General features: G+C 46.2%; 1 protein-coding gene across 1 annotated transcript; it reads right to left on the bottom strand.

Moving 5' to 3' along the window:
- Positions 1–4,468: 4,468 nt before the first annotated feature.
- UTS2R (urotensin 2 receptor) lies at positions 4,469–8,175 on the bottom strand. Its single transcript, XM_069872415.1, has 2 exons — positions 7,926–8,175; positions 4,469–6,052 (listed from the first exon to the last, which is right to left on the bottom strand). Exon 2 carries the CDS (start codon positions 5,906–5,908, stop codon positions 4,760–4,762), a length of 1,149 nt encoding a protein of 382 aa, XP_069728516.1. The 5' UTR covers positions 5,909–6,052; positions 7,926–8,175; the 3' UTR covers positions 4,469–4,759.
- Positions 8,176–24,514: the final 16,339 nt, after the last annotated feature.

Below are 24,514 nucleotides of genomic sequence, written 5' to 3'. Positions count from 1 at the left end.
GATTTGCATTCTTTGCTTTGGCCTCTCCTTTATAATGTCCTCAAGCAAATGCTGAAATGAGAAATTTCCTAGCAAGCACCTCACGGAAATGAAAGCCCACCTGCCTATTGGGGATCCCTACGCCTCAAAACCTGACTATGTACTGAACTAGTGACCTAAAGCTAAAGAATTCTTTATTATCCCTGTTCCTCACCCAGCCAGCCCTTGCCCATCTTGCAGCTGTAACTGAAACAAAACTGCATGTGTTAATATGTTACCTGGATCCTCTTGCCGAGCTTTTCCTGTCTGGTTAAATGTAGGCTGAAGAGTTGCTGACAGAATGGTTTGGGTTGGAAGGATATCAGATCTGGTTTAGTCATGGGCAGGAATGGTTGGACTTGATGATCTCAAAGGTCTTTTCCAACCAAATGTTTCTACAAGTCCATGATTTTGTGACCTGGGGCTGTTTAGCCTGGAGAAGAGGAGGCTGAAGGGAGACCTCATTGCTCTCTGCAGCTCCTGGAAAGGAGGTCATGGTGAGGTGGGTGCTGGGCTCTTCTTCTACAAAGCTCATCTGGTTCCAATCCCCCTGCCACGGGCAGGGACACCTTCCAGTGGATCACTTGCTCAACACCTCATCCAACCTGGTCTTGAACACCTCCAGGGATGGGGCAGCCACAACCTCTCCGGGCAATGTGTACCAATGCCTCACCACCCTCGCAGTGTAACACTTTTACTTAATATCTAACCTAAATCTAAAACAGCTTGAACCCATTCCCCCTCTTCCTGTCTCTGCAATCCCTGTCAAAGACCTCTCCTCAGTTTTCCTCCCCTTTATCTCCCAGCGAGTGAGGTGGGACACACACACAGTAGAAACGAGTGGTCCAAAGCAACCTCATCTTGTACCCTTGCAATCATCAGGCTGCAGGAACAAGGAAGGGACTCAGACTGGACACGGCTTGTAGATCAGCTTAAATCAGACTCAATCAGTGGGTGAGGAGGAAGCTTTGTGCCTTAATTGCTGTGGACTGGGAACTGGACAGAGGCTACGCTCCACTCCTCACTGTGGGTGCCCACCCTGTCCAGGTAAATTTTGGCTGGAGAGATGCCCAGCGCAGTGAGCAGCTGCTCTCTGCTTTGCTGCTTGAACTGTGGGACTTTTTCTTTAAGTCTGTAAGGTTTGAACAAAAGGAACAGAGGGTTTTTAAAATTAAGTGTAAGGAAAATGATGAATCAAACTTCGTCTTGAAGTAAGAAATTGTGTTGTTTTGCCTCCTAAAGGCTGAAACAAGACAATTCAGTATTTGGCAAAGAAAAATAAAAAAGAATTTCCAGGAGGATTCTTAAATTTCTGGGTGGATTTGCAAGTAGTTTGGATAAACACAAACGTCATCCTTCTCTGGCAAAAGACACTATCCAACTGAACACATTGCCTGGCCCCAGCTGTAGTTTGCTGCCTGTTTCAGCCACCAGAGTGGGTACCCGGCCTTTCCTTGCTGGTAGGAGCACTACAAGCATCACAAATTAGCAAAAAATAGGAGTTTTGACTTCTACTACGTGCATTTCATCTGGTGAAATCCAGTCTTTGGGGCACCGAATGCTCCAGAGATGGGGGAATTTAAGAGTTCAGGGTGTTGGAAGAGCTTCTGGTCTCAACCCAAAGCAAGAAAGGGCTACAAATAGGGTGCAGCTGTAGGGGTATGGTTTGAAGTATGTAAGCACCACCATGCGTACACATACACTCTTCTCACATGGAGTTCACCTTTTGTTTATGCAAGAATAAGCTCTTGGATCTGTAATGATAGGTTTCTGCAAGGAGGAATAAATAGGAAGCAATAGTCATGTTATAGCTATCATTAACCAAGCAATTGGTCTTGGAGGAGGCAGTTCCTTCTTCAGACCTCCCTGACTGCTTTGACTCTCTGATTTATATTCAGCAGCCTCTCGTAGTTGAGTTGCTGTTTGGTTTAACAAAGAAGACAGCTGTCTAATGTTGGGTATCCAAATGTGGTTGGGGCACTGTGAAGTTAGTTGAGGATGCACAGTTTGGGCACGTGCTGCCTGTGAACTGTTCAGAGCTTTGCTTTTACCTGCAGACTTGGGATAATATTCCCCTGCTGTTGCCTAATCTGTGTGGCGATGGATGCAAATGTTAGAAGCCTGGGGTGGAAACTGAAAGGCTTGAAAGAAGCATCATCATTTAAAGATGACTCAGTATTCTCTGACTTTCGTGTGTCTTCTCTTGGCTTTTTTTGTGCTGATTTGACAAGCACACTTGCAAGTCCCTGCTAAGAGCACAGTGCCAACTTCAAATGAGAATAAAGACTGTGAAGCCCAGGACTGAGGGTGTGTGCCCTGTGTTGAGTCCAGGGGAGGTTTAGGCTGGACATTAGGAAAAAAATTTTCACAGAAAGGGTCATTGGTCCCTGGCAGAGGCTGCCCAGGGAGGGGGTTGAGTCACCTTCCCTGGAGGGGTTTAAGGGACGGGTGGACGAGGTGCTGAGGGACATGGTTTAGTGATGGATGGGAATGGTTGGGCTCGGTGATCCTGTGGGTCTTTCCCAACCTGGTTATTCTATGATTCTATGATTCAATTCATCTCCCAAGGCACAGCAGGACCTGTGGCATGACCACGCTTCCACAGCACATCTCTCATGCTGCTCTCAGGGTGCTTGGTGCAGCTACAGAGCCATGAAGGGCTTTTTGCAAGTGTTCTCTATGAAACACCGTGATTGTGGTGGGCTTGGAGGAGTTAATCAGAGCAGTAACGCTGAGGATAAAAGGTTTTGATGGTTTAACTCTGGAGACAGATCTGCTCCTGCGTCTTTGATTAAGTCTTCTACACTTTCCTTATTGGTGTGCAAAGCCTGGATGAATTGAGATTTGCAAACCATGCTCTCATTTTGATGATCTGATTTTAGAAAAGATGGACTGTGCTTTCCAAAGGTTCAAGTCGCAGTATCTTCCCATCACAATGATGGAAATTGCTTTTGCTGAGCTTGTCTTGAGCTTGTCTGGCTACTTCTAAGCAAGGAGAAATTAAAATTGTGATTTCCAAAAAAACCCCAAACAAAACAAACAAAAAAACAAAGGAGGCCAAATTTCACATTCTGAGTCATGATAAACACCTGACTTCATAAGCAGAAAATGGTTTCATGAATATAGGAAGCTTCTTCACTGCTCATCCATGGGCTTGCTCTTCCTTACAGTGAGGTGAATGATACTTTATGCTCTCTAATGTGCTTTGACTAGTGTGTTTTCAGCTTGAGGAGGGTCTGAAAACTAATGTGTATTATCAGTGTTGGAAATAACCAAATATAATGGTATTTCTGGCCCTCTGAAACCAGGAAGGAGCTAAGGAGTTTGGAAGCAGAGCAATGTCTGTGAGCAATGACCATGTAAATGCCTTGTGGGGAAATGGATGGTTAAAACCTAAATGTAGTTTCTGTATAAGCAAAAGGAGTTCACTGCCAAATGGTACATCATACTGCAGTTCTGAATTTACTCCTAGGCATTAATTTCTTTCTATTTCTGTATCTTGGTTAGAGTTGTGTTGGCATTGGGTTGTTGTATCCTTGCTAATGAGGTAACTGGGCCAAAGCAAGCTGTGAACTCCTGTACAGATGTTGGCAGCATCACAAAGAAGGTACTTTCAGATTCACTGGGGAAGCGCCAGATATCATGGAGGATTTATTTATACTAATGATGCTTTATCAACACCAAAAGCAAAGACAGGCAAAGCGTTTTTGGTGTAGACAGAACTATATTCAATTTTTGTGGCAGTAAAGCAAAACCATCTCCTGTGAACAGAACAAGTGATCTCACTAATAAAGATCTCACATTTTTAGCATTGAGAATATTGGGGACTTCAGATACAATAGCTTTGCCCACTGGAGATCACACCTCCTCACTCCCACCCTCCTCTCCCTCTGTGCTTCCCTCCTGAACATGGTGATGTGGATTTGGTCCCTTAGGTTGGATGTTATTTTGTTGATGGATGCCCTGAGGCTAAAAACATCCCTTTTCCTCCTTGGAGGAGAGGGCAGATACATTTGTCCAGGACAGATGATGTTCCCTGACATGGGTGCTCATGAGTTTAGGGTCAGCGCATTAGGGGTTGCTGAGTGTTCCCTGACTGTGACACTGTCACAGGAATCCTGTCTCGCTAACGTGAACCTTGGAGTAACTCCAATACAGGCACCTGTGTGAGTGGAAAATTAAACCCAGTGCATAGACATGAGTGTAGAAAAAAAGTGAATATGACCGCAGACAGGACAAACACTCCTGGATATGCCTCATCCACATTGTCCAGTCCTACCCCAAATTCAAACTGAACTGCATATCACAAACATCAGCTGCTTTGTCTTTATTTCATTGTTTTCAGTCCTCATACAGCTACAAATTTAGCATTACTGCTAAAGAAAAGGAAGTGCAAACTACAGCCGTTCATGGATAACATAATTTTAAACTCATGAGACAGATGATGCTATTAAAAACATGGTCCTATAATAGGCTTTTATTATTGATGGCTACTTGAGACGTACACTGTAAAGTATAAAGATAAAAAGTGAAAAGCTATTTAGATAGATGTTCAGCTGAATGTTTCTAGCATCAAATCAGTGGCACTGAAGAAAATGAGAACAGGCATACGGCACTGTTAGCCTCTGAACTAAATGTGAGCACATTATGGATCTGTTAAGGCTTTGCCTTTACAGTGTACACTTTAAATCAAAGCAACAGTGAAGTCAATATTGATTGTTCTTGGAGATATATTTTACCTTCAGGCACTGCTGTTTCCCAAAGGAGCATGAGCAAGAACATATGTCTCTGTGCAGTGCTGACTACTTGTGGATAGGGATCTCCCTGAAATCCTCTGAAACCGATTCCTCCTTTGGAAGTACCCACTGCTGCTGCTAAGGGACCGCTGTCTGTTCTTCAGGTACTCCCGGTAGTTTTTGGTGAGCAGGGTGTAGAGGAAGGGGTTGATACAGCTGTTGCTGTAAGTCAGGCAAGTTGTCAGATAATTAATGTTCTTCATCACCTTGGGAGATAAAGAGAAGGATTCATAATATTGGAAGAGGAGCTGCCATATCCAGAAGGGCAAGAAGCAAGCCCAGAACACCAGCACTATTGTGAAGATTAAATAGAGCACTTTTTGATTTGGCAGCCGCTTGGTCTGCTTGAAGGATGCTGTTTGTGACACCCAGTAAATCTTAGCTAATCGGATGTAAAGGTAGCCAATAACTACCCCTGGGCCCACAATGCTGGTACCAAAAAGGATGGTGAGATAGACTTTGTAGGAGAGCTTGCTCCAAGTGGGCAGGCAGATGCTTTTGTTGTCCCTTTGCACCAGCTGGATCATGATGAGCATTGGGAGAGTGAGTAGTAGTGACACCAGCCAGATAACAACAGCAATTGCCTTTCGGTAGCTCTTGGACCTCTTCACTGTGTCCAGGGGCTTCAACACAGCAAAGTAGCGCTCTGTGCTCATGACAGTGAGGGTGAAGATGCTGGCATGCATAGTGAGAAAGTCCAGACTGAAGAGGATGCGACAGCCAATGTCCCCAAAGTACCACTTCTGAATGAAGTAGGTCCCGACAATGAAAGGGATGGTGAGAAGGTAGAGCAGGTCGGCCAGCGCAAGGTTGATTATGTAGATATACATGGAAGCAGACGATCGCAAGTAATGGCACATCACTAGCAGGGTGTAGACGTTGCCCGTCACCCCTATCACACACATGAGGGAGAGGATTGTCCCAATGGTGCAAATGGCAATCATGTCCTCCATGGAACTGGCAGCTGACATGCCATCCCCAGTGGCATTGGCAGAGGCATTGAGTCTGGTTCTGAACAGGCTGCCCTCGCCAGTGTCGGTCACCATGTAGGGGGTTGCAGAAAAGTGGCTCTCCAGCTCGTCAGTTAGGGACATCCTTTTGGCCTTTTAATGCCAGAGGCTTTGTTCATGCCACAGGGGTCTGCAGTTCAGTTCCTTCTGCTCTGAGAAATGCGACTGCTGGGAGACGGTGAACCATTTCTTAGCAGGGTCTCATCCAACGAAGAACTCTGTTCTCTACTAAAGAAAACAAACCAGAAATGAACATATTAGAAATCTGCCATACCAACACAAATTATCATTTCGAAGTTCCTGTCCCTGAGTACATATCTTCACTATCTACATGTACTAAACATCTTCTGCATTGAGGCCACTTTAGTAAAGTTCATGCTATCATTACAAGAACACAGCCTTGAGGAATGACATATCTTAGTGTGCCCGTGCAAAAGAGATTTTGTGGATCACTGGAATAGCTTGCTGCAATCCTTAAAGTTAGTTTGAGGCTGAATGAAAAAATTGTCCTTCCTAAATTCACAGTGGCGACTCTTACAGAACTGTGTGTTTTATATGTCTCTAAACACAGTTTTGGTTTTTTTTTTGAGTTTGATCGCACAGTTTTCATGTGTCCATGGACAGAGATATTTCAGACAGTGCTCTCTCTGAACCTGTCTAAACAGCCTTATGCAGTGAGGTCCTTGCAGGGTTAAGCAGGTTAAGACTTTCCTCTGCCTCATTCCACTGAGCAGGCTGGACTTGTTTTATGCTGAGAGTTTGCTAAGTTTTGCAGCTTTTCCCTTCGAGTTGTGTGTCCCTTTGCCTCCACACCAGCTCTCACTCCTTTGCCTCTTTCCTCCCACTAGCTCCTTGTCAGCAGGTTGACAGCACCAGGCCCTCTTCTGACTGTCCTTATGTCAAGACAGTGACCTCTGTAGCACTTGAAGACAGATCATGTTCATCTTTTTCATTACTTTCTCGCCTTCTCTTCTTCCCATTGCCACCTGCTGCAAGCAAAGGGTGTTACAGAGATGTCATGCAAAAACTCTGTATACAAGAGGACAATCCAGTAAAGAAGGAGATCTTTCCTTGCTTATCAAGTGGGATAGGTGTGCAAAAAACATAGAAAGAACATAATACGCAGAACCCATCTCCCACCCAAGTCCCAAGTTCTGCAGCAGACAACGATCCTTCAGGACATTGCTCCTCTGGGCTGGTCTCCAGCAGCTTCACCGGCGTCTCTGCTTCCTTGGACCTTGCAAACCCAAATCTGCCTCTTTCTACCCCTCCTGTGCTCTGTGCTACCCTCCTGCTCGGTTTTTGGCATGTGTAGCCAGCCTGTCCATGCACCGATTTGCTCCCTCATTGTCCACTTTATCGATGTTTATGTATGAGCTGTGCTGGCAGACAAAGCATCATGCATGAATGAGACAGCTCTGCCTGCTCCTCTGCCATACAATCACCAGCACGCTTGCTTGGAAATGAGTGGCTCTGCATGGGATGTTCCAGCTAAGCCTGGATGTAGTCACACACCCAGCTATCCTGTACGGTTGGATTTGTGACAGCTCATTCTCAGGAGCATGTTTCCACGGTCCAGGTGCTGTCTTCTTGCAGCTGCCTCACTTTCTGTTCTGGGCACTTGTAGCAGATCTGTGCTTATTCTGTGTGTGTCTGTGTAGTTCCATGGTGTGACAGCTCCTGCGGCGAGAGCTCAGCACACCGCATCTCCCTGCTCTGCACCTCTTCCACTGAACCTGTGCTTTGCTTCATTCATAAAATTCCTACAGCGCTAATTCAATTTGGACACTTCACCTGTCTCTAGACAGAGCCCACAGCTAGGCAAGTCCCCACTCCTGGAAGAGGAAAATTAAGCAAATTGGGGAAATCTTGAATCATTTTAAACTTACATTCATTGCTGAATTTGTACATAAATGCACACACTCACACACATGCACAGATACACAATAGAGAGCTTGTTATTCCAAGCAGCCATTCAAGCATCTTACAGTCTAAGCATTTTTCTCAGCCAATCCTGCCTTTCTCTTTACATTATCATCACACAGGAGCACCATGCAAATTCCAGTAGCTACAAACATAAATGAATTCCTACTGCTCAAACCTTGTTTTTAAATCCAGCAGATGGAGTTTCCTTAAAGAAAAAAAAAATTAAAAAAGATTGAATCTAGTAATATTAAAGCTGAAACTTAAAAAAGAAAAAAAAAGGGAAAAAAGAAAAAAAAAAGGGAAAAAGAAAAAAAATACAATCCTCCTTTTTGGTCAGGCAGCGAGAGATCCCCGAGCTCTGTTGCATCTGGAAAGGCAGCAGTAGGGAGCATGCTACCTAGCCAAGTATGTTTGAAATCTGTGCGCTCTTAATACTCTCATTCTCCTCCCTTCACTCACGTCTGCTATTTCTGTTACTCAATGACGTTAGGCATAGCGTGGCTTTGACTGCAGCCAGCAAAGAGCCTTTTTAAAGAAGCAGCACTTTGATAGCCATGGCTTGTTTAGCCCGCTCCCCCCGACCTGGCCGTGAGCCAGCTGGGGATGCAAGATGTCAAGGCTGTTTTCATCCCAGGACCCGGGATATGAAAAGCCATCCCGCCCCTCCTCACATTGCACTGAAGAGCACAAATGCCTAACAGTGCCTGAGCAAAACCTCTGCGTCAGGGGAGAGCAGCTGAGCCAGGGAGAATTAAATTCCTACAGGAGGGTCTGGCTGGCCAGGGAAACGGCAGAGCTTCTCGATTTGGAGATCAATTCTGAAGTGAAGCCAAAGTTTATTTGGGTTGGATGGTGTATTAACAGATGAATCTGTGCGGTGGTAGCAAGCGCCACAGCATGTGAGATATTTCAGACCGGCGGTAACAACACGTAATCCAGGTTGTTTGGGGTTCAGCCTTTCCCTGATGATACTCAAGGAGAGTAAAGATGCAGTGAGATCAATCTGGCACTGGAAAAAAAAAAACATGTCTGAGGAGCGGCAGGCGCTGAGAAATGTTGAAGCTAAACTCAGGATTATTCTGTTAGCAGCTGAACCTTGCTCTAGTTGCTTGCACATGATTGGATTTCTCTTCCCCTCAGTTCCCTGCTCATGAGGATCATGAGGAATCATTTCTGATATCTGCTAGTGGGAAGCAAGGAGCACCCAACTCTCCCAGGGTGTCTCTACTGGATAAAACTCTGTAGGAGATGCCTGCCAAGTTCGTTTCTTGCTTCACTAGTTTGTATTTGGGCAACTGCTGCCATTAGGTGATGCTTCCCAGCTTGGTGCTCCTGGGAGGCAGGAGCAGCTGGTGCACCAGCTGATCCCAGCTCATCCATCTTGTGTTTCTTTCACTAACTGAGAGCTGTTTTCTCCTCTAAGTCCTTCCCTGGATACTGTCATAATTTCTTCTTCAACCTTTTACTGTCTAACTGTCCTGATGCTTTCAGAAACATCTTGTCTTCTGACAGCGTAGCCCCCTTTTTGCTCAAGCTGCACAGAGTGACTGTGATAGCACGTGGACAGTTTGATGAGCACTGGCTGTGGTTGTCCCCAGCACAGGGCAGCTGGTGTGCAAAACAGGGACCCTCTGAGGGACCCGCTTTTGAGCATGGTGAGGACTTGGGTCAGTCAATCTCCACACCTGGTAGATGCATGCAGGTCTCTCTCCAGGCACCTACACAGGAACCAACACTCTCCTGCTGCTCCTCTGTCACTTAGAATCATAGAATCATAGAATAACCAGGTTGGAAGAGAACCACTGGATCATTGAGTCCAACCATTCCTATCAAACACTAAACCATGCCCCTAGGCACCTCACCAGTTGGGTTGGTATTGACCCCTGGCAGGGGATGGAAGAGGGGATGGGATGGAGAATGGTTTATGGCCAACCCATCAGTTTCTTGGACATGTTGGTCTCAACCTGGTATTTCCTTTCTTGGTGTTGAAACCTTTTGTAAAATGTTATACCAGTGTATTTGTTTATCAGGAAATCTCAGTGCCCCCGGGGCTGCCTTTAGGGGAAGCTGGACTCCCATAGGGTCTGTGTCCTGCTGGAGTCATTAGAGAAGGAGTCTGCAGAGGCGTTCGAGAGCAACATGGACAGTGTCAGGTTCACAGCTCTGGCTCAGAGGGCTGTTTGTGGTTGTAGATTTCCTGCTTCTGATCCCCTTACTATCAGTAAAACAGAGATCATTGAGCTCATTCATCTCTTGATGCCTCGTGTTTCAGAGTTTTTCATATTTGTCAGAAGTAATCACAGATATAGACAGGAATTCCAGCCCGCGTGATTTGTAACAGGACTAGGAACTGCACAGTCCATAACAGATGAAGGTAGGAGCCCTCTGAGATATGAATCAGGTCTGTTTAATCATTCAAACAGCATCCACTGTTACAGGGCTAGAGTTCTGCATAGAGGCTTTCTGAAGTTACTGAAAGGTAACAACCATTATTAAACCCAGGGCAAAATCATCTCCTTTTCCCCTTTGATATAAATACTTACGCTACTGCTATCAGAGTTTGATTGCGTTTGATTACTCAGTCAAATCTCAACTGAATCAGTCGAATCTCTTGTGTTTTGTGAGCTGGGTTGTGTGTGCTGCTGGCTGTGCACCCTGCTGGCTGTGCACCTCACTAACTGTGCACTGTGCAGGCTGTGCACCCCCCTGACTCTCTGCTGCTCCCCTGCTCTGTGCAGAGCCCTTTTGGCATGTTCCAGTTTTGCAAGGGCAGGTGTGAGACCGGGTGTGCCAACAGCCATGGGCTCCCTTCTGCTCCGAGCTGGAAGTATAAGTTTGTCTACGTATCGTATTTTAAAAATGTAATAAAGTGCTGCTCCCTCTGAGTAGGGAAGACTGTGTATGAAGACAGCGAAAATTGATAAAAGAAAATAATCTCATGGATGTGTCTGTGTTCTTGGCCAGGACCAAGTCTAGAAATACGTGCAAACTCAGGATAAGATGTGACACCCATTCCCCTAATTTATTTTACTCATCTCCATGTGCAACCCACTTTAATATCAAGAAGTAGTCATGGTATAGCACACATCTCCCAACTGCAAATGTTATTCTGGTCATACAGAAATTCAAATTGGCTTATGAGAAGCTGCCTTGGCTTTGGGATCAGCCCAAAAGAGACTAAGTATTGGCAGCATTGTGCTGAGCTTGGGTCCTCCCAGAGCCACGCTGACAGCCAGGAGCACATGCAAATGGCAGCAGCTGCTGAGAAAGAGCATTGGTGAGGTGGTTGTGACTCACCATGTAGGACATGGCTGTCCCCTAGTCACCTCTTGTTCCTAGGAAAGCTGCGTTTAAATCTCTGTTCTAGCATTCATGGTCTTGGACACATGCAAACGTGATATCTGATTTCCCAGCTGTTCCAACTGCTTTTTTCACTCTTCCTGCTATCTGTACCCACCAGTCAAAGAGCAACCCAACCTCAGCCAACACATTTGGAGGCTTCACTGAGTTCTTCTGGCATTTTTGTCTCATTTCTTCCTGTTTTTTTTTGCAATCTGAAACTTCAGTTGTCCTTTCTGAATCGATATGGCACTGCTCTTGGCTTCTTTGTGTGAAAGTGAGACATGGGGGCTGAAATCAGCTTGTTTTCCCTCATCCAGGATCCCTTACACAGACACCAGGTTTATAGCTGCTCTACACTCTGAGCTCTTTACCAGCCTGGGAGGTTTTGTGCGTTGCTATCAGCTTTTCCTCTGTGCAGAGGTAAATCACACAGACATTTCAAGAAGTGGTGCTGAAAGGCACTGGGGTGCAGTCCTGGGTTGTTATGTAAACATCTGTGGTGTTTATGGCCCAAATAATATCCAGGGCAGGAGAAGCAACTCAGATTCCTCACTAGTGCCCTGAAAAGGGCCAAGGGTGGGAAAGGGCAGGGAGCTTAAGCTCTAAATTCTTGGGATTTGCAGGGAACACCTGCACTATCCCAAGCCCTGGAGCAAGGTGAAGGCTGGTCCTGAAGGGATGGAAGGAGCAGAGGGGACCAGAACTTCTCCCAGCTTTCCTCTTGGGACTGCTCTTATGAACTGTTGCTCCTTGCTTTCCTGAATTTCTCCCTGTATTACAGGCATCCCTTCAAGATCACACGGATCACTTCTGCTCTTACACAACAGTTAAAACTTTTGGACTCCTATGAGGTCCAGAGCTTTACTATGTAGTATTGAGGTCTGTGTGTTCCCAAGAAGGTGTGTGTGACAAGGACATACTTTGTACCCATCAGGTATGAGGTGATTTGGAGCAAGCGGGGTCATTTTGTGCGGTTATGGTGAGACATGGGGGCAGAGTGCAGCAAAACGGAGCTGCCTTAGTGCTCCTCAAGGCCCCGCACAGCTGGGAGGATGGAGATCTGTGGCTCTGCTACCCTCAGAGGATGCAGTCAGCTTAGGGAGCTTTTTTCCTGGTTGCTCTCCTGTGTCCTGATTGTACCAATCCACTAAGGAGACTCTGGGGTGCTCATAGATCGGATATACTTCACAGACAAACCATATTAAAAAGAGATGTTATTCCATTTCCACAGCTGATCTGACTCCAGCCTCGAGCTCTGGATGGCAGACGGGATGGCATTTGTTTTCCTGCACGACATGTGTGAGTGGGATCACTTGGCCTCTGTTTCGGTAGCTCTCATTTGCAGACTGGTCTGAGTCTCAGTGAGGTGTCCTGGCACCTGCCTTGGGGAAGCTCTGCCAGGGACCTGAGGCACCGGGCAGTCAGATTAAACTCCTGGTGTTTGATGTGTGAATGGAGATGATTTCTCCACACTGAAGGATTTGTCTGTTTGGGGCTAGTGCAGGCACTGCTGGTCTGTCTGAGGGAATGGAGCTGGGACTTCTCCATGGCTGCTCAGGATCAGGAGACTTTTCAGGGGAGGGAGCATCACTGCCTTCCGCGTGGATCCATTTGTCCAGTCCCTTTTCCTATGCACTGAAGCACAGTTGTTCTCTAGGAGGTCTGGTGCAAACAGCCTGCAGATCATCCAAATCCTGCCTTGTGTTCTAGTCCTCTGGTAGGATGGTAGTAGACTGCTGGCTGAACACCCTGTGCACCCACCAGGCAGGCACAATTTGTCTCTTGTCTCACCTGCAAGGCATATGGCAGAGCTATTAAATAGTGATGACAATGCTTTTGTGTCAAATCCAGATTCCACCATGCTCTGCAAAGATGAGAGGTGAGCCTCGACTACCAGGTATGCCCCAGATCACCTTGATGGTGAGTGAAAAGTGGGAGTTATAGCCTCCTCAATTCCTTCTCTTCCTGACCACCAGGAAGTCCACATCTGCATCCTAAATAACTTTGCAATTCAAAAAAAAGGTCACTATATCTGTTTCTTCATTTATCCATCCATCCTGCTGTGTTTGCCCTAGTGGGATGTGATGAGCTGGCCATCTCTCATAGATTCATCCTTCCTCTTGCTTCAGGGTTGCTGGTGTTAAATGACGGGGTATTTCTTTAAACTTTCTCAATCATTTGTGATGGGCTAGGCTGAGACTGGATTTATCACAAACTGTAAGTGCTTATTTCCCATTCAGCTTTCTTTGCAAACAGCTTAGATCACCCTCAGATTGTGGTCAGGAAAGACCTGGCTAGGTGGGTCTATTACTAGAGCTGTGTTTGTACAGCAGCTGTGACCGTGCAGCTCCTGCTGCTGGTGGTGTTTCTATACCTGGATCTAGATGGTTTTGTGTGACTGTTACGCCAAATGAAGTGGTTCAGCTTAGTTGTTATTTCCCATGTGCAGGGACTGGATATTCACTGTGCGCCAGTGTATCCCTGCTGGTGTGTATGCATTTCGTTGCTGTCTTTTATACCATCACACTCACCTTGCATGCGCGGGCTGGTTGGTCTGGTAAGGGTCTTGCTTGAATCCTATTTAGTCCCTGGTTTTGGTAAATTCAAGTTCTTTAATGCACGGAAGCTGAGTGTCTGAGGCTGGAAGATGGGACAGCAGCACATTGCAGTGCATACAGCTGAGTTGTGCTCAGTTAGAGCTCCCTCAGGCATAGCCCTACATGACTTCAGTCTGAAATAAAATGTGGAAAACAACATTAACACACCACTAATACTGATGCTTTTCCTAATGTAGAAGTTAAGGTGTTCAGTGTTGCCACATCAAACTGGAACTTGACCAAATAGTACATCTGTGCGTAAAAATTTCTGCTAAGAGGGAGGCAGAGCAGCAGCTACACTTCTTGGTTGTTTGCATGTAAAACAAATTTGCAATGTGTGCATTTACGAGCTATATCTAATGCCAAAGGGCCTTAGTACAAGAACTTAAATGACAACATATTTAGGCTTCACAAGTCTGCTTTGCTAAATCCATTCAGTGAAAACCACAATAGTATCAGTAATCAGACCCATGTTCCCCCTAAAGTGATTTTCATCAGAGTACCAGCTATGTCTCACTGGAACATCGGTTTTCAGAGCCTTTCCCCCTAAGTAATTACATTTCTGTGCAGAATTTATAACTCATTTTTTCTGCTTTTTTTTTTTTTTTCCTGCTCAAACTCTTGGGTCTTCTGCCACCATTGGAAATTCTCACATAACTGCTCATGTCCTGGGTCTGGCATGTCTGGAAAAGACAAAGCGTCCAGGATCTGATGAGGAGAAGTTTTACTTGCGTTTTTTCTGCTGCTGTATCAAGAGTTGCTCTTTGGTGTACAAAGAACTGCAGAGGACACAGATAAGAATGCTGGAAACCTTGGCTAATGAGTGTGTATTTTATGCAAGTACGGAAAATCATTAGCTGGGAATGGTTTTATATCAATCAGTGATTATTACTCATGGATTTCTTTCAGTCGACTACATCCCCAGCCAGGCGCTGGTGTCTGCAGTGGGAGACAGAGGTCCTGCCTGCAATGGCCTGTGCTAAGTCACAGGGTTGTCTTAGGCTCGGATGGTTAAACGCTAAAGCTATTTCGCCAGTGCTTATAACTGGGTGCTGCTAATTCAGATAAGCTGGTGACTTTTCTGACAGCCTTTTGCACTATATAGTGTGGCCAATGTGTCATTTGCACAGCTGCCTCATTAAAACTTTTAAATCAAGCCATCCTGTGAAATCCTCCACGACCTTGTGAAGACAGTTTCCTGCCCTCGCCCCAGTCTGCAAAGCCCCATTTACATTTTTATTAGTAAGGTCTGAGACACACCGACTGAGCTGCTTTATCCTTTGCCATCCCCACCTCTTTTTCAGTTGCTGGAAGAGCTGCAGAGATTCTGATTACCTGGGTGAAGGCAGGCAGGCTGTGGTAGGTGGAAGAGGTAGTTGCTTCCCTCCAGATCCCAAGAAGAACTTTCCTCTTACAAATGTCTTTTGGAAGAACCTCTTCAGCACAGGAGAGGATCTGGCCTGGGTAATATTTCACATTTCCCTCTGTGCCCGTGATAGTCTCATCATCATTTTGACAGCATTTTGAGAGTAACTGGAGTAGGGAGGCACAGACAAATGTTACTGAATTCTCTTTATTGCAAAGCACTCAAGATTCACAAACAAAAAAAAAAAATTGCAGCAGAGTTTTCCTGGAAATCCTCCAAATCATAATCAGAAAAGCCTTGGGGATTACAGCCAAACAGAGAAGCAGCTTTCATGGACCAAAGCCTGATGCTAGACTAGAGGTGAAAGTTTTCTTGCCATTATTTGTTGTTATTTATATTTTGTGTTGCATCTCTGCGTTGTAGTTTGTGGGGCTGTGGTGACAACACCACCGCGTTGCAGTCTGGTTCAGTGTCCTCAGTCATGCTCTCTTCCTCTCTAGCTGTCCTGTTCCCCTGTGGGAGGCTCTCCTGTATTTCTCAGCCCACTTACTTATAGCTGGAAATTGGAGGATTTAGCTAAATATTTCATGGCCAGAAGGCTTGTGTGTGGGGGAAATCAGGGTCTCACTATTTCTACCTGAAGTACCTGTTGCTGACCCCAGGTGTTTTCTCATCACAAAGGGCAGCGCGCATACTCGGCTGGCAGCAATGATTTCTGCTAGAGCTTTCAAAAAACCTCTCACAAGATACACAAGATGAAGCGTGAAAGGTTGTCTAGCAGCATATAAAGACTGGCAAATGTCATTGCATAGAGTTTATGCCGCTGTGGACTCTGGTGGCATTTGCTGTCCTGCACACATGGGATGTGAGATGGAAGGACCTGGGGATAGTGGCAGTCACTGACAGGTGGTGTTGGGAGGGCTCACCTCTCTGAAGCAGCAGATGCTAATTCAAATCCTCCTTTTAAAAGCTGCATTTCGATACTACATTGTGCTCCCACATAATACATTTTCTTGCTTACTCTGATGGGCAGGTTCTATTCTCACTGGTTATAGCTCAGTGCTGACTTCTAGTGCCTGTCTTCACATTGCTCTGAAGACAGTAAAGGAGACAATAAAGTCCTCTTTGTCTCCTCTTGTGGCAGTGTCCCAGGCTCTGAACTAGAGTCCTTGTGATGCTGTTTGAACCCCATCTGGGGCTGCTGCTCTCTTTCTGCTACACGCTGTGTTCTCTTGACTCTTTTCAAGGCCTCTCTTGATCAGAAGCATCCAGCCCTTTCAAGCAGTGTGGTGGCAAGGCAGAAGTTTGGAGATCACCAAGCAGAGGCTCTGCTTCTCTTTGTAAGCCATCCCCAGGCGTGGCATGGGGTGTACAGTGTAGATGCTCCAGGTTATGAGGAGTCTCAGCTGAAACGGCTGCCTGGAATGAGGGATTTGGCCTGATGGTTCAGTCTGTCACACGTGGGGCCATCACAGTGGATGGAGATGTGGCCTGGCAATACAGTAGCGGTGGCTCTGGGTACCAGGGCTGCAGGACAAGCTGGGTCACCCACCAGCTGTGTGATTCAAGCGAGATAAAGACTTGCTTCTAATCTAAATCCAGCAGTGCAGCATTTGTCCCAAGGTGTGCTGAGCTTTGTGCATTTACCTCCCGTGTCCCATGTGCTGCTGTGATGTCCCTGCCAATTCAGATGGGAATGACTCTGTGGAGGGTACTTGAAAGAGAAAAACTTTGCCTTTAAAGCAGTGCTAGAAATTACAGGTGTTAGTTAAAAGACTCCAAAGCTTGTGCCAGCTTTTTAATAAAGCATTTTGCCCTCTGCAGGTTGCTTCCTGTGATGAGGAGCAGGTAGCAGATGGCGTCACCTGTGCCAGTGAGACAATTCCTCTCTGCACGGACCTCTGCGTCACCAAGACAAGGTCTCAACAGCAGTGGTGGACCCTGCAGAGCACAGGGATGATGACTGTGCAGCATTTGTTCCTTTACTGGCTTTTTAATGTAGGAACTTGCTGGAGGATGTTGGGTCAAGCAGAGAGTGGACGTGGCACTTCCCCCTGAGCAGGGACCTGTTCCCCTCAGGCAGTGGTTGCTTCCCTTCTTTCATTTCACTTCTCCCAGGCTGCAGGGCTCCTCTGCCCCCTGTCCCTTCCCACCATTATTTGCCCTGTGTTTTATAAACCCTGCCTGAGAAGGATGCTCCCATTAGTATTTTATGTCAGAGGAGAATTCTCCTGGAAACGGCTCTAATGTAGAAAAAAGGGCTTAATTTCCCATCGAAAGCAGAAGGAAGACTGAGCAGGCACTTGGTTTCATAATTGTATTGTTTCAAAAGACACTTCTCTGGCTTGACAACACTTTGCTTAATGTAGTCTTTCTAGTAGCCACTCAAAGGGGCTGCGCACAGAAAATGGTGAGGCCTAAGGATGGGGTTGGGATTGGAAAGAACTGAACTCCAGCACTGATCCAGAGCAAGAGGGGGTGATCTACAAGTGGGGTGTGCAGAGATGCCCACGCTGGGGAGGTAAACTGCCCATTTGCAGACTGAGCAATGTCTTTCTGCCCCCTCTGGACTGACTGGCTTGGATCAGAAACGGCGTGACCAGCAGGTCCAGGGAGGTTCTTCTCCCTGGTGAGACCGCTCCTCGAATCCTGTGTTCAGTTCTGGGCCCCTCACCACAAGAAGGATGTTGAGGCCCTGGAGCGAGTCCAGAGAAGAGCAACGAAGCTGGTGAGGGGGCTGGAGAACAGGCCTTATGAGGAACGGCTGAGAGAGCTGGGGGTGTTTAGCCTGGAGAAGAGGAGGCTGAGGGGAGACCTCATTGCTCTCTCCAACTACCTGAAAGGAGGTTGTGGAGAGGAGGGAGCTGGGCTCTTCTCCCAAGGGACAGGGGACAGGACGAGAGGGAATGGCCTCAAGCTCCACCAGGGGAGGCTCAGGCTGAACATTAGGAAAAAGTTTTTCACGGCAAGGGTCCTTGGGCACTGGCAGAGGCTGCCCAGGGAGGGGGTTGAGTCACCTTCCCTGGAGGGGTTTAAGGGGCGGGTGGACGAGGTGCTGAGGGACATGGGTTAGTGATTGATGGGAATGGTTGGACTCGATGATCCGGTGGGTCTCTTCCAACCTGGTGATTCTATGATTCTATAATTCTATGACTGGGCCAGTGCAGCTCATTAGCGTGTGTTTGCATCGCTGTGGTGGCTGAGGCTGTTGGCCATGCCAAGGGAAATGTTGCTTGCACGCAGGCTTGTCCTGCCCCAGCTGTGCTGCTCCCCGCCTCTGTCTCCCTGCCTGCGCTCGACTGCGCTGAGCCACTCTGACAGCTCCCTCCGGCGTGATTAGATCCTTTTCCTCCTATTCCCAGAGTACTTGGTACTCTTTAAAACTCCTCTCACCTCACCTAAACTCTGCATGTGGACACAGCATCTTTCTCAGACTGGCCTCACTGCAAATGTTTTATTTCATCCCCAAGAGGATCTGTGCCCAGCTGTCCTGGATCACCAAAAAGCTTGTGGCAGCAGCTGTAAAAGAAAAATCACCATGGAGCCGCCACATAAAAGTTGCCGCGAAGCTGCAGCATGAAATGCCCTAGTGGCTTCAGAACATTTTATTGTACTGTTGCTGCACATTTGGAGGTTTTGTAAAATCTTTATGTTTGAAGCAGACTGTTCCCAGAGGGTAGGGGAACTGTCTTTGAAGTGTGTCATGGCCTTTTGATGCTGTGTGCAGCTCAAGAGTGGGGTTTTTAGGGGGGAGGTTGGAAATGGTGTCAAAGCCACAGCTGTTTTATTGGAGAGTTAAAGGGAACAGTATCCCTTGTGCCTCCCTTGCTTTTCAGAATGTAAAAGCCAAAATACACAAACACCTGCATCAGTGAAAGAAACCCTCAAAAGATAAAAACCTCTAATCTGTGAAGAAAACTGTAGTAGGTTGAAGTGCTCTTCTTACATGTCTCCAGACACCTCTAGACAACCTCTCAACTCCCACCAGGGTGATGTGGCATGTAGTTTTTGGGTACATGATTGAGCTGTCATCACTGGGGGTGGCTGTTAGAGCTGCACCTGCTCTGCCTCCTGTCTCATCCTCATTCTGCAGCATCTTGAAGTTGTATAAATGAAGAGATTTGCATGGAAACCAAGTGCCTCATTTCACATGGTTTCATATCATAGCTGTGCTTAGAGCCATTCGTATTTCCCTGTGAGGCTGCTCCATGTGTGAATGGGGAGAGAAGATTGCCCGTGATGTGTGTGTTCTCAGAGCTGCAGATGGGTTTCCCACGCACCTTTTGGGCTCTGTGCACTGCAGGCTGGTCTGTGGTGCCTGCCTGGGTACCTAACAGAGTGGAACAGATCAGTGCCTTTCTCAGGATGTTTTTAAGCAGTTACCACTTTGCGAGGCGCCTGTGTTCAACACAAATGAGAGCTATTGGAAACCAGCTGCATGGGATGAAAGGTCGTTGCACACCCCATCGCTACTGCAAGCCTTTAAACACCTCAAGTGTTAACTGCTAGCAAAACATTCAAGGATCTTACTGACACTAAACTGCTTTTGCCAGCTTGCTTTAGTAGTGTATGACTCAGTGCAATTAGGTAACTCTCAACTTTTTGCACTCTAAGGGAGCTGTGCTGACCCTGTCTGGGTCACCTTCCCCTTGTGACATTACCCAGGTGTTGATCGAGGATTCTGTGCTACTGCAGCACCTAGCTGTGCCTTCTCCTCACAGCACAGCAAGAAGTCCTTCTCAGTTATGCACAGAAAGCAATAGGATCTGACAGCATTTCACTTGATCAGAAGGAAGGACCATCTTTTTGCCTTTGCTGCCTGTGCCAGGTGGCAGCTCTTACCAGCAGTATCAAGCTGAAATTCATTTACCTTTCACTGCTAGCTCTCCTCGTGAGCTGCTCCTTGCAACTGGCTCAGCCATGCCTGTACGTCTGCAGTGCCACAGCCGTGCCCAGGGCACACAGTGCAGGAATCCACTTGACTGCTTTAATTGCCTCAAATTAATTACATTGCAAAGGGCCGTCACGGTTGTTGAAAGCATAGAAGAGCATTTGCTGCTGGAGCCCTGTTATGCATGCAGACCGAGCCATAAGTATAAGATATTATTGGAATCAAGAAGGAAGCAACTTCACTTTTGTAGTTGAACTTCATCCTTGCTCTCCAGAATCGCTTTGCATCATCAGCAAACTTTGTCTTTTTCATGTTCACTGGACACCACAGGTGGCTCTGCCCACTCTGCAAACTAGCCATTAACTCCCACATTTTCTTTCTTATATTTTAAATTATTTATTTGTATGATGATCTCTGCTCTTGTCTTATGGAAGACTGATTGTTGAAGGACCTTTTTTAATGCTTTCTGATAACCCAAGTAACTGCAGTAATTGCATTTCCCTTTTCTACATCCTCATGGGCCCCTTCAGAGACCTCCAATCTTTTCCTGAGGCAGGGCTTCTGTTCTGAAAGCCTGTTCTGCTTCTTCTCCAGCATGACTACTTTGCTCCAGTTTGTTCTAATTCATCATGCTTACTCCTTCATAGTCCCTCAAAAACGTTTTGGAAAATTAGCATCACATTAACTACTTTCTAGTCATCTGCTAGAGAGCTTTAAGCAAGAGGTAACGCGTCACATTTAATGCTGAAGCTATTTCATCCCTGGGCTTCTTTATAGCTTTTTGGTGAAGACAGTTATAAGTCTAGCATCTTTGAAGTAAGTTGATGCAGGAGGGGGGATCTGGTGCATTTATTTCACTTCATTGATTGTCTGGCCTGGAATTCCTTGCATAAAAAGAAATCTGTGTAAGATATGGTGCATTTCACTGACTTTAAGAATGCTTGGGCTGGGAATGTTGCTTTTACAAATTCATATAAAAATATTAAATCAGGACTGCTGACCCCAGGTTCCTTCAGAAGAGATAAAGGAGCTGTTAAATGTGCCAGAGAACATTCCTGGACATCTGCAGCAGTTAATATATAACCCCTGGCATTGTCAGGGGTGGAGCTTTAGAAAGAAAAAGAACAATGAACAGGAAGAATAATAATTATCTTCCTACTGCACAGAACATATTCTTTCCTGCTCAGACTAGTTGTGCCGAGGTTCTTGCTGTACCAGGCTGCCTGCTTCACAGCTCTTTGTTTTCTTTCTGCAATCATAAATCTTGTCATAAATCTGAGCATTTCTGTATTTACACATTTTCCTTTGAAGCGTTTTCTGTGAATTTTGCACACATAAGTCTGGAAAATAAATCCCTCCAGGGGCTGTTAATGCAAATTGGCTGTGTTCAGGCTCAGTGAGCTTGAGTGGCTAGTGCCTGTCAGCTGTGATGAGAGGTGGGCTGCATGTATCGATTTCAGCTGTAATTAGGGGGCTGAACCATGGAGCAGGGACACCAGCTTTGGCTGGGCAAGTCCACACTGGAGCATGGTTGGGGAGCTGCTGTAGCCTTGTAAGTCCAGGAGGGCTGGGAGGCAACACAAGTCATGAAATAGGAGCACAGGCATGCGAGAACTCTAAGGTTTGTTATTCCTAATGAAAGGTTTTTGGTTTTTTGGCATTTGTACCCAACAGCAGTTGGGCAAGAGGGTATTAGAATTCCCAGAAAAGCCTTATCCTTACTGTAAATTAAAACCAGGGTTGGTAGTTGAACTACTTGCAGTGTGAGGGCTGTAATGTTGTAAATCTAATCTCCTATCTCATCTTTGCTGCAGAGATGTAGCTGTGCAGCTACTACGTGCAATGTACGGGACTGATGTATTCCCTTCCACCTTCCTTGTGTTCCAGAGAGGGTTGAGTCTCAAATCTGTTTTTCGCTGTTTATTTTACTACTACCTGCTTTGCACTTTGCTTAAATTTGAAGCTGTAATGGTTAAAACCTTTGGGGTTTATGAGTTATCACAAATTATTCAGCTTCTTTCCTGTTGAAGGAATTGCTTTCCTTCCCCACCCTTCTTGTGATTGCTCCTCTCTCACACATTTATTCTGACTCAGTGGTTGCCCTTGCTGGGGTGGCTGGTGGAAATGAAACCCCAGATGTGAAAAGAACCATTATGGTGCTGCTTCTCCACGTGGAAGCAAGGGGCAGAGGCCTGCCATACCTCCCTTGCAGGTGCTTTTCCACAAGTTGAGGTTTCCTTAGAGGAGTCTGCTTTGTTCCCATTGTGTGTCTGTGCTCCTGAGCTATTTGGTGACAAAGAGGCAGGGAAGAAGCCATAGAGTGTGAGGAAGGTAGGAAGTCAACTGGGGTGGAGAGGAATGGAGTTAAATGGCTTCTGAACCTTCAGAAGCAGCACCTCAGCTGTGGCAGAGGAAAGGTCTTTATGTTAAGCTCAGAGCATGCAGTGTCCCACCAGGGTAGGAGACTTGCCCCTCCTCTCTTGTTTAGTAGCATCCAGCTGAGAGTGATATAGGTGTCAGCTGCCAGATTCAGTTGGATCCTCAGTGTGTCCATGTCCTGGGAAATCCTTTCTTTGTCTCTCTGTAGGAAAGCCCTCTGTTTCCTTTCAGGGACCCTGTTCTGTGCAAAGAAGCTATCTTCTTTTCTTTTTTATTCCCTTGTGCCGTCCCTACCTGTTTCCAGGTGATTACACTGCGGCATGTGCAGTCTTCTGAATACTAAGGCAATTCAGCTCTTTCCCTTTTGAGCCAGCCTTGGATTTTCTGCATTTGTAATTTCTGCTCATCATTATTTTCTCATTTTCTTCTTCTCAGGGTAAGATAGAGCTGACCTGGTAGCTTGTATCTTTGTACATCTCCTGTGGAAATGCAACCCTCCATCTCCTGCTGCCACAGCTCAGACTGTGATAAAACAGATAAAAATGCAGGTGGCTGGTTTTGTCAGGGATACCTAAGAATTGAGATTGAAAGCTGGCATGCTATTCGCACACTTGATCTGACAGCAAACCCCCTGGGATGCTGTGACTCTGCTGACTTGTCTTCCTCCATGTATGGGAGATGCTGAGAAGAAGAAAGCTCCTCTGACTTTTGCTGAGGGTGGCCGTATCATTTTCCTCTTTATAACAACATTTAAGTGGATGGAGTTTAAGTTACTGCTGCTCCCTCCTCATTGCTGCAGGTCCATGATGGCAAATACTAGAGCTCACTCAGCTGCTGTTCATCACTAATTGGAGCGGGTGAAAGAGCTGGGTGGAAAACCATCCTCTCCTGAACTAAAGCTAACATTCTCCTCTCCTTCCCAGACAGATGAGGCAGGAACAAGAGACGTGTGTAGACTTATGTCTCTTTCTCGCAAGATCATCTTATGTAAATAGTTTTGCCAAAGCCAAAGGAACAAGTAAACTTGCAGAAACCCCACTGTAGGAGCATTTCCAAAGAGCTGTGCTGGCTGTTCCCTGCAGCTGTAACTCGCAGCTGTACAACACAGAGCTTTTTCATCAGGTTAATTTTTCCAGACTTGGAAGTTATAAGGGTGGAAAAAAGGAGAGGGGGTTTCTCCCATTCTAACCAGAGCTCCTAACTTGCTCTCTCAAAGTGCTAGCACGTTGTCCAAAAACATCCCAGCTCTCACTGGTTAGCATTTTGTGACAAAACTTCTTGTCAGGACATCTGTTGAATTTTGCTGTGATTTCTGCTGGTGTGCACACTGCAGTGTGCTGGGAGACGGTATTTCATAAACAATTCCATCCGCATCACTCATTCCTCTCTCATGTGCCAGATCCCAACTCACCTGTTTATCTCTCATCTTTCACAACCCTTGCATCATGCCAGACTTCTTCATCTCTCTCTGTCTTTCCTCCATTCTCCCCTGTCTTTATCCACACACCCTTTGCTCTGGGTGAGCAAACCCAAATGGATCGGTGTGAGTGGAGGTTTAGTGACTGGGCAGCACAGGCGGCTTCTGATCCTTGGTGCTCTCTTCTGTCTGGGCATCTTTGAGGAGCTTCCTTTACTTTTTGTTTTTGTGGAGAAAAGGAGGCTGTGTGGAGAACTTTTCATGCTCTACAACTACTTAAAAGGAGATTGTAGTGAGGTGGGTGTTGCCCTCTTCTCTTAGGGAACAAATGATAGAATGGGAGGAAATGGCTTCAAGCTGTACCAGGGGAGGTTTAGAGTGTATATTAAGAAAAATTTCTTTATTAAAAGAGTGGTGAAGCATTGGAACAGGTTGCCCAGGGAAGTGGTGGAATCTCCATACCCTGAAGGTATTCAAAAAGCATGTAGATGTGGCACTTCAGGACATGATTTAGTAGTCATGGTGTTGTTGGGCTGAAGCTGGATTCAGTGATCTTAAAGGTCATTTCAACCTTAATGATTCTATGATTTTGTATAGGGCAGCAGGAGGGAGCTCTGAGCAAATTGGTGTGTCTGGTTCTGTGCTAAGCTCCAGTTTCCAAAGCAGAATAGGCACAAAATCGTTGTGCGGTGCCCATGCTAATTACCCATGTAGCTCATCACAACTAGTTAATTTGGATGTAAGTCTGCAGTGATGTGATTATGCTGTTTCT

The sequence above is a fragment of the Phaenicophaeus curvirostris genome, chromosome 19 (genome assembly GCF_032191515.1).
Source record: "Phaenicophaeus curvirostris isolate KB17595 chromosome 19, BPBGC_Pcur_1.0, whole genome shotgun sequence".
Taxonomy (NCBI): Eukaryota; Metazoa; Chordata; class Aves; order Cuculiformes; family Cuculidae; genus Phaenicophaeus; species Phaenicophaeus curvirostris.
This window is presented reverse-complemented; position numbering and strand designations above follow the sequence as displayed.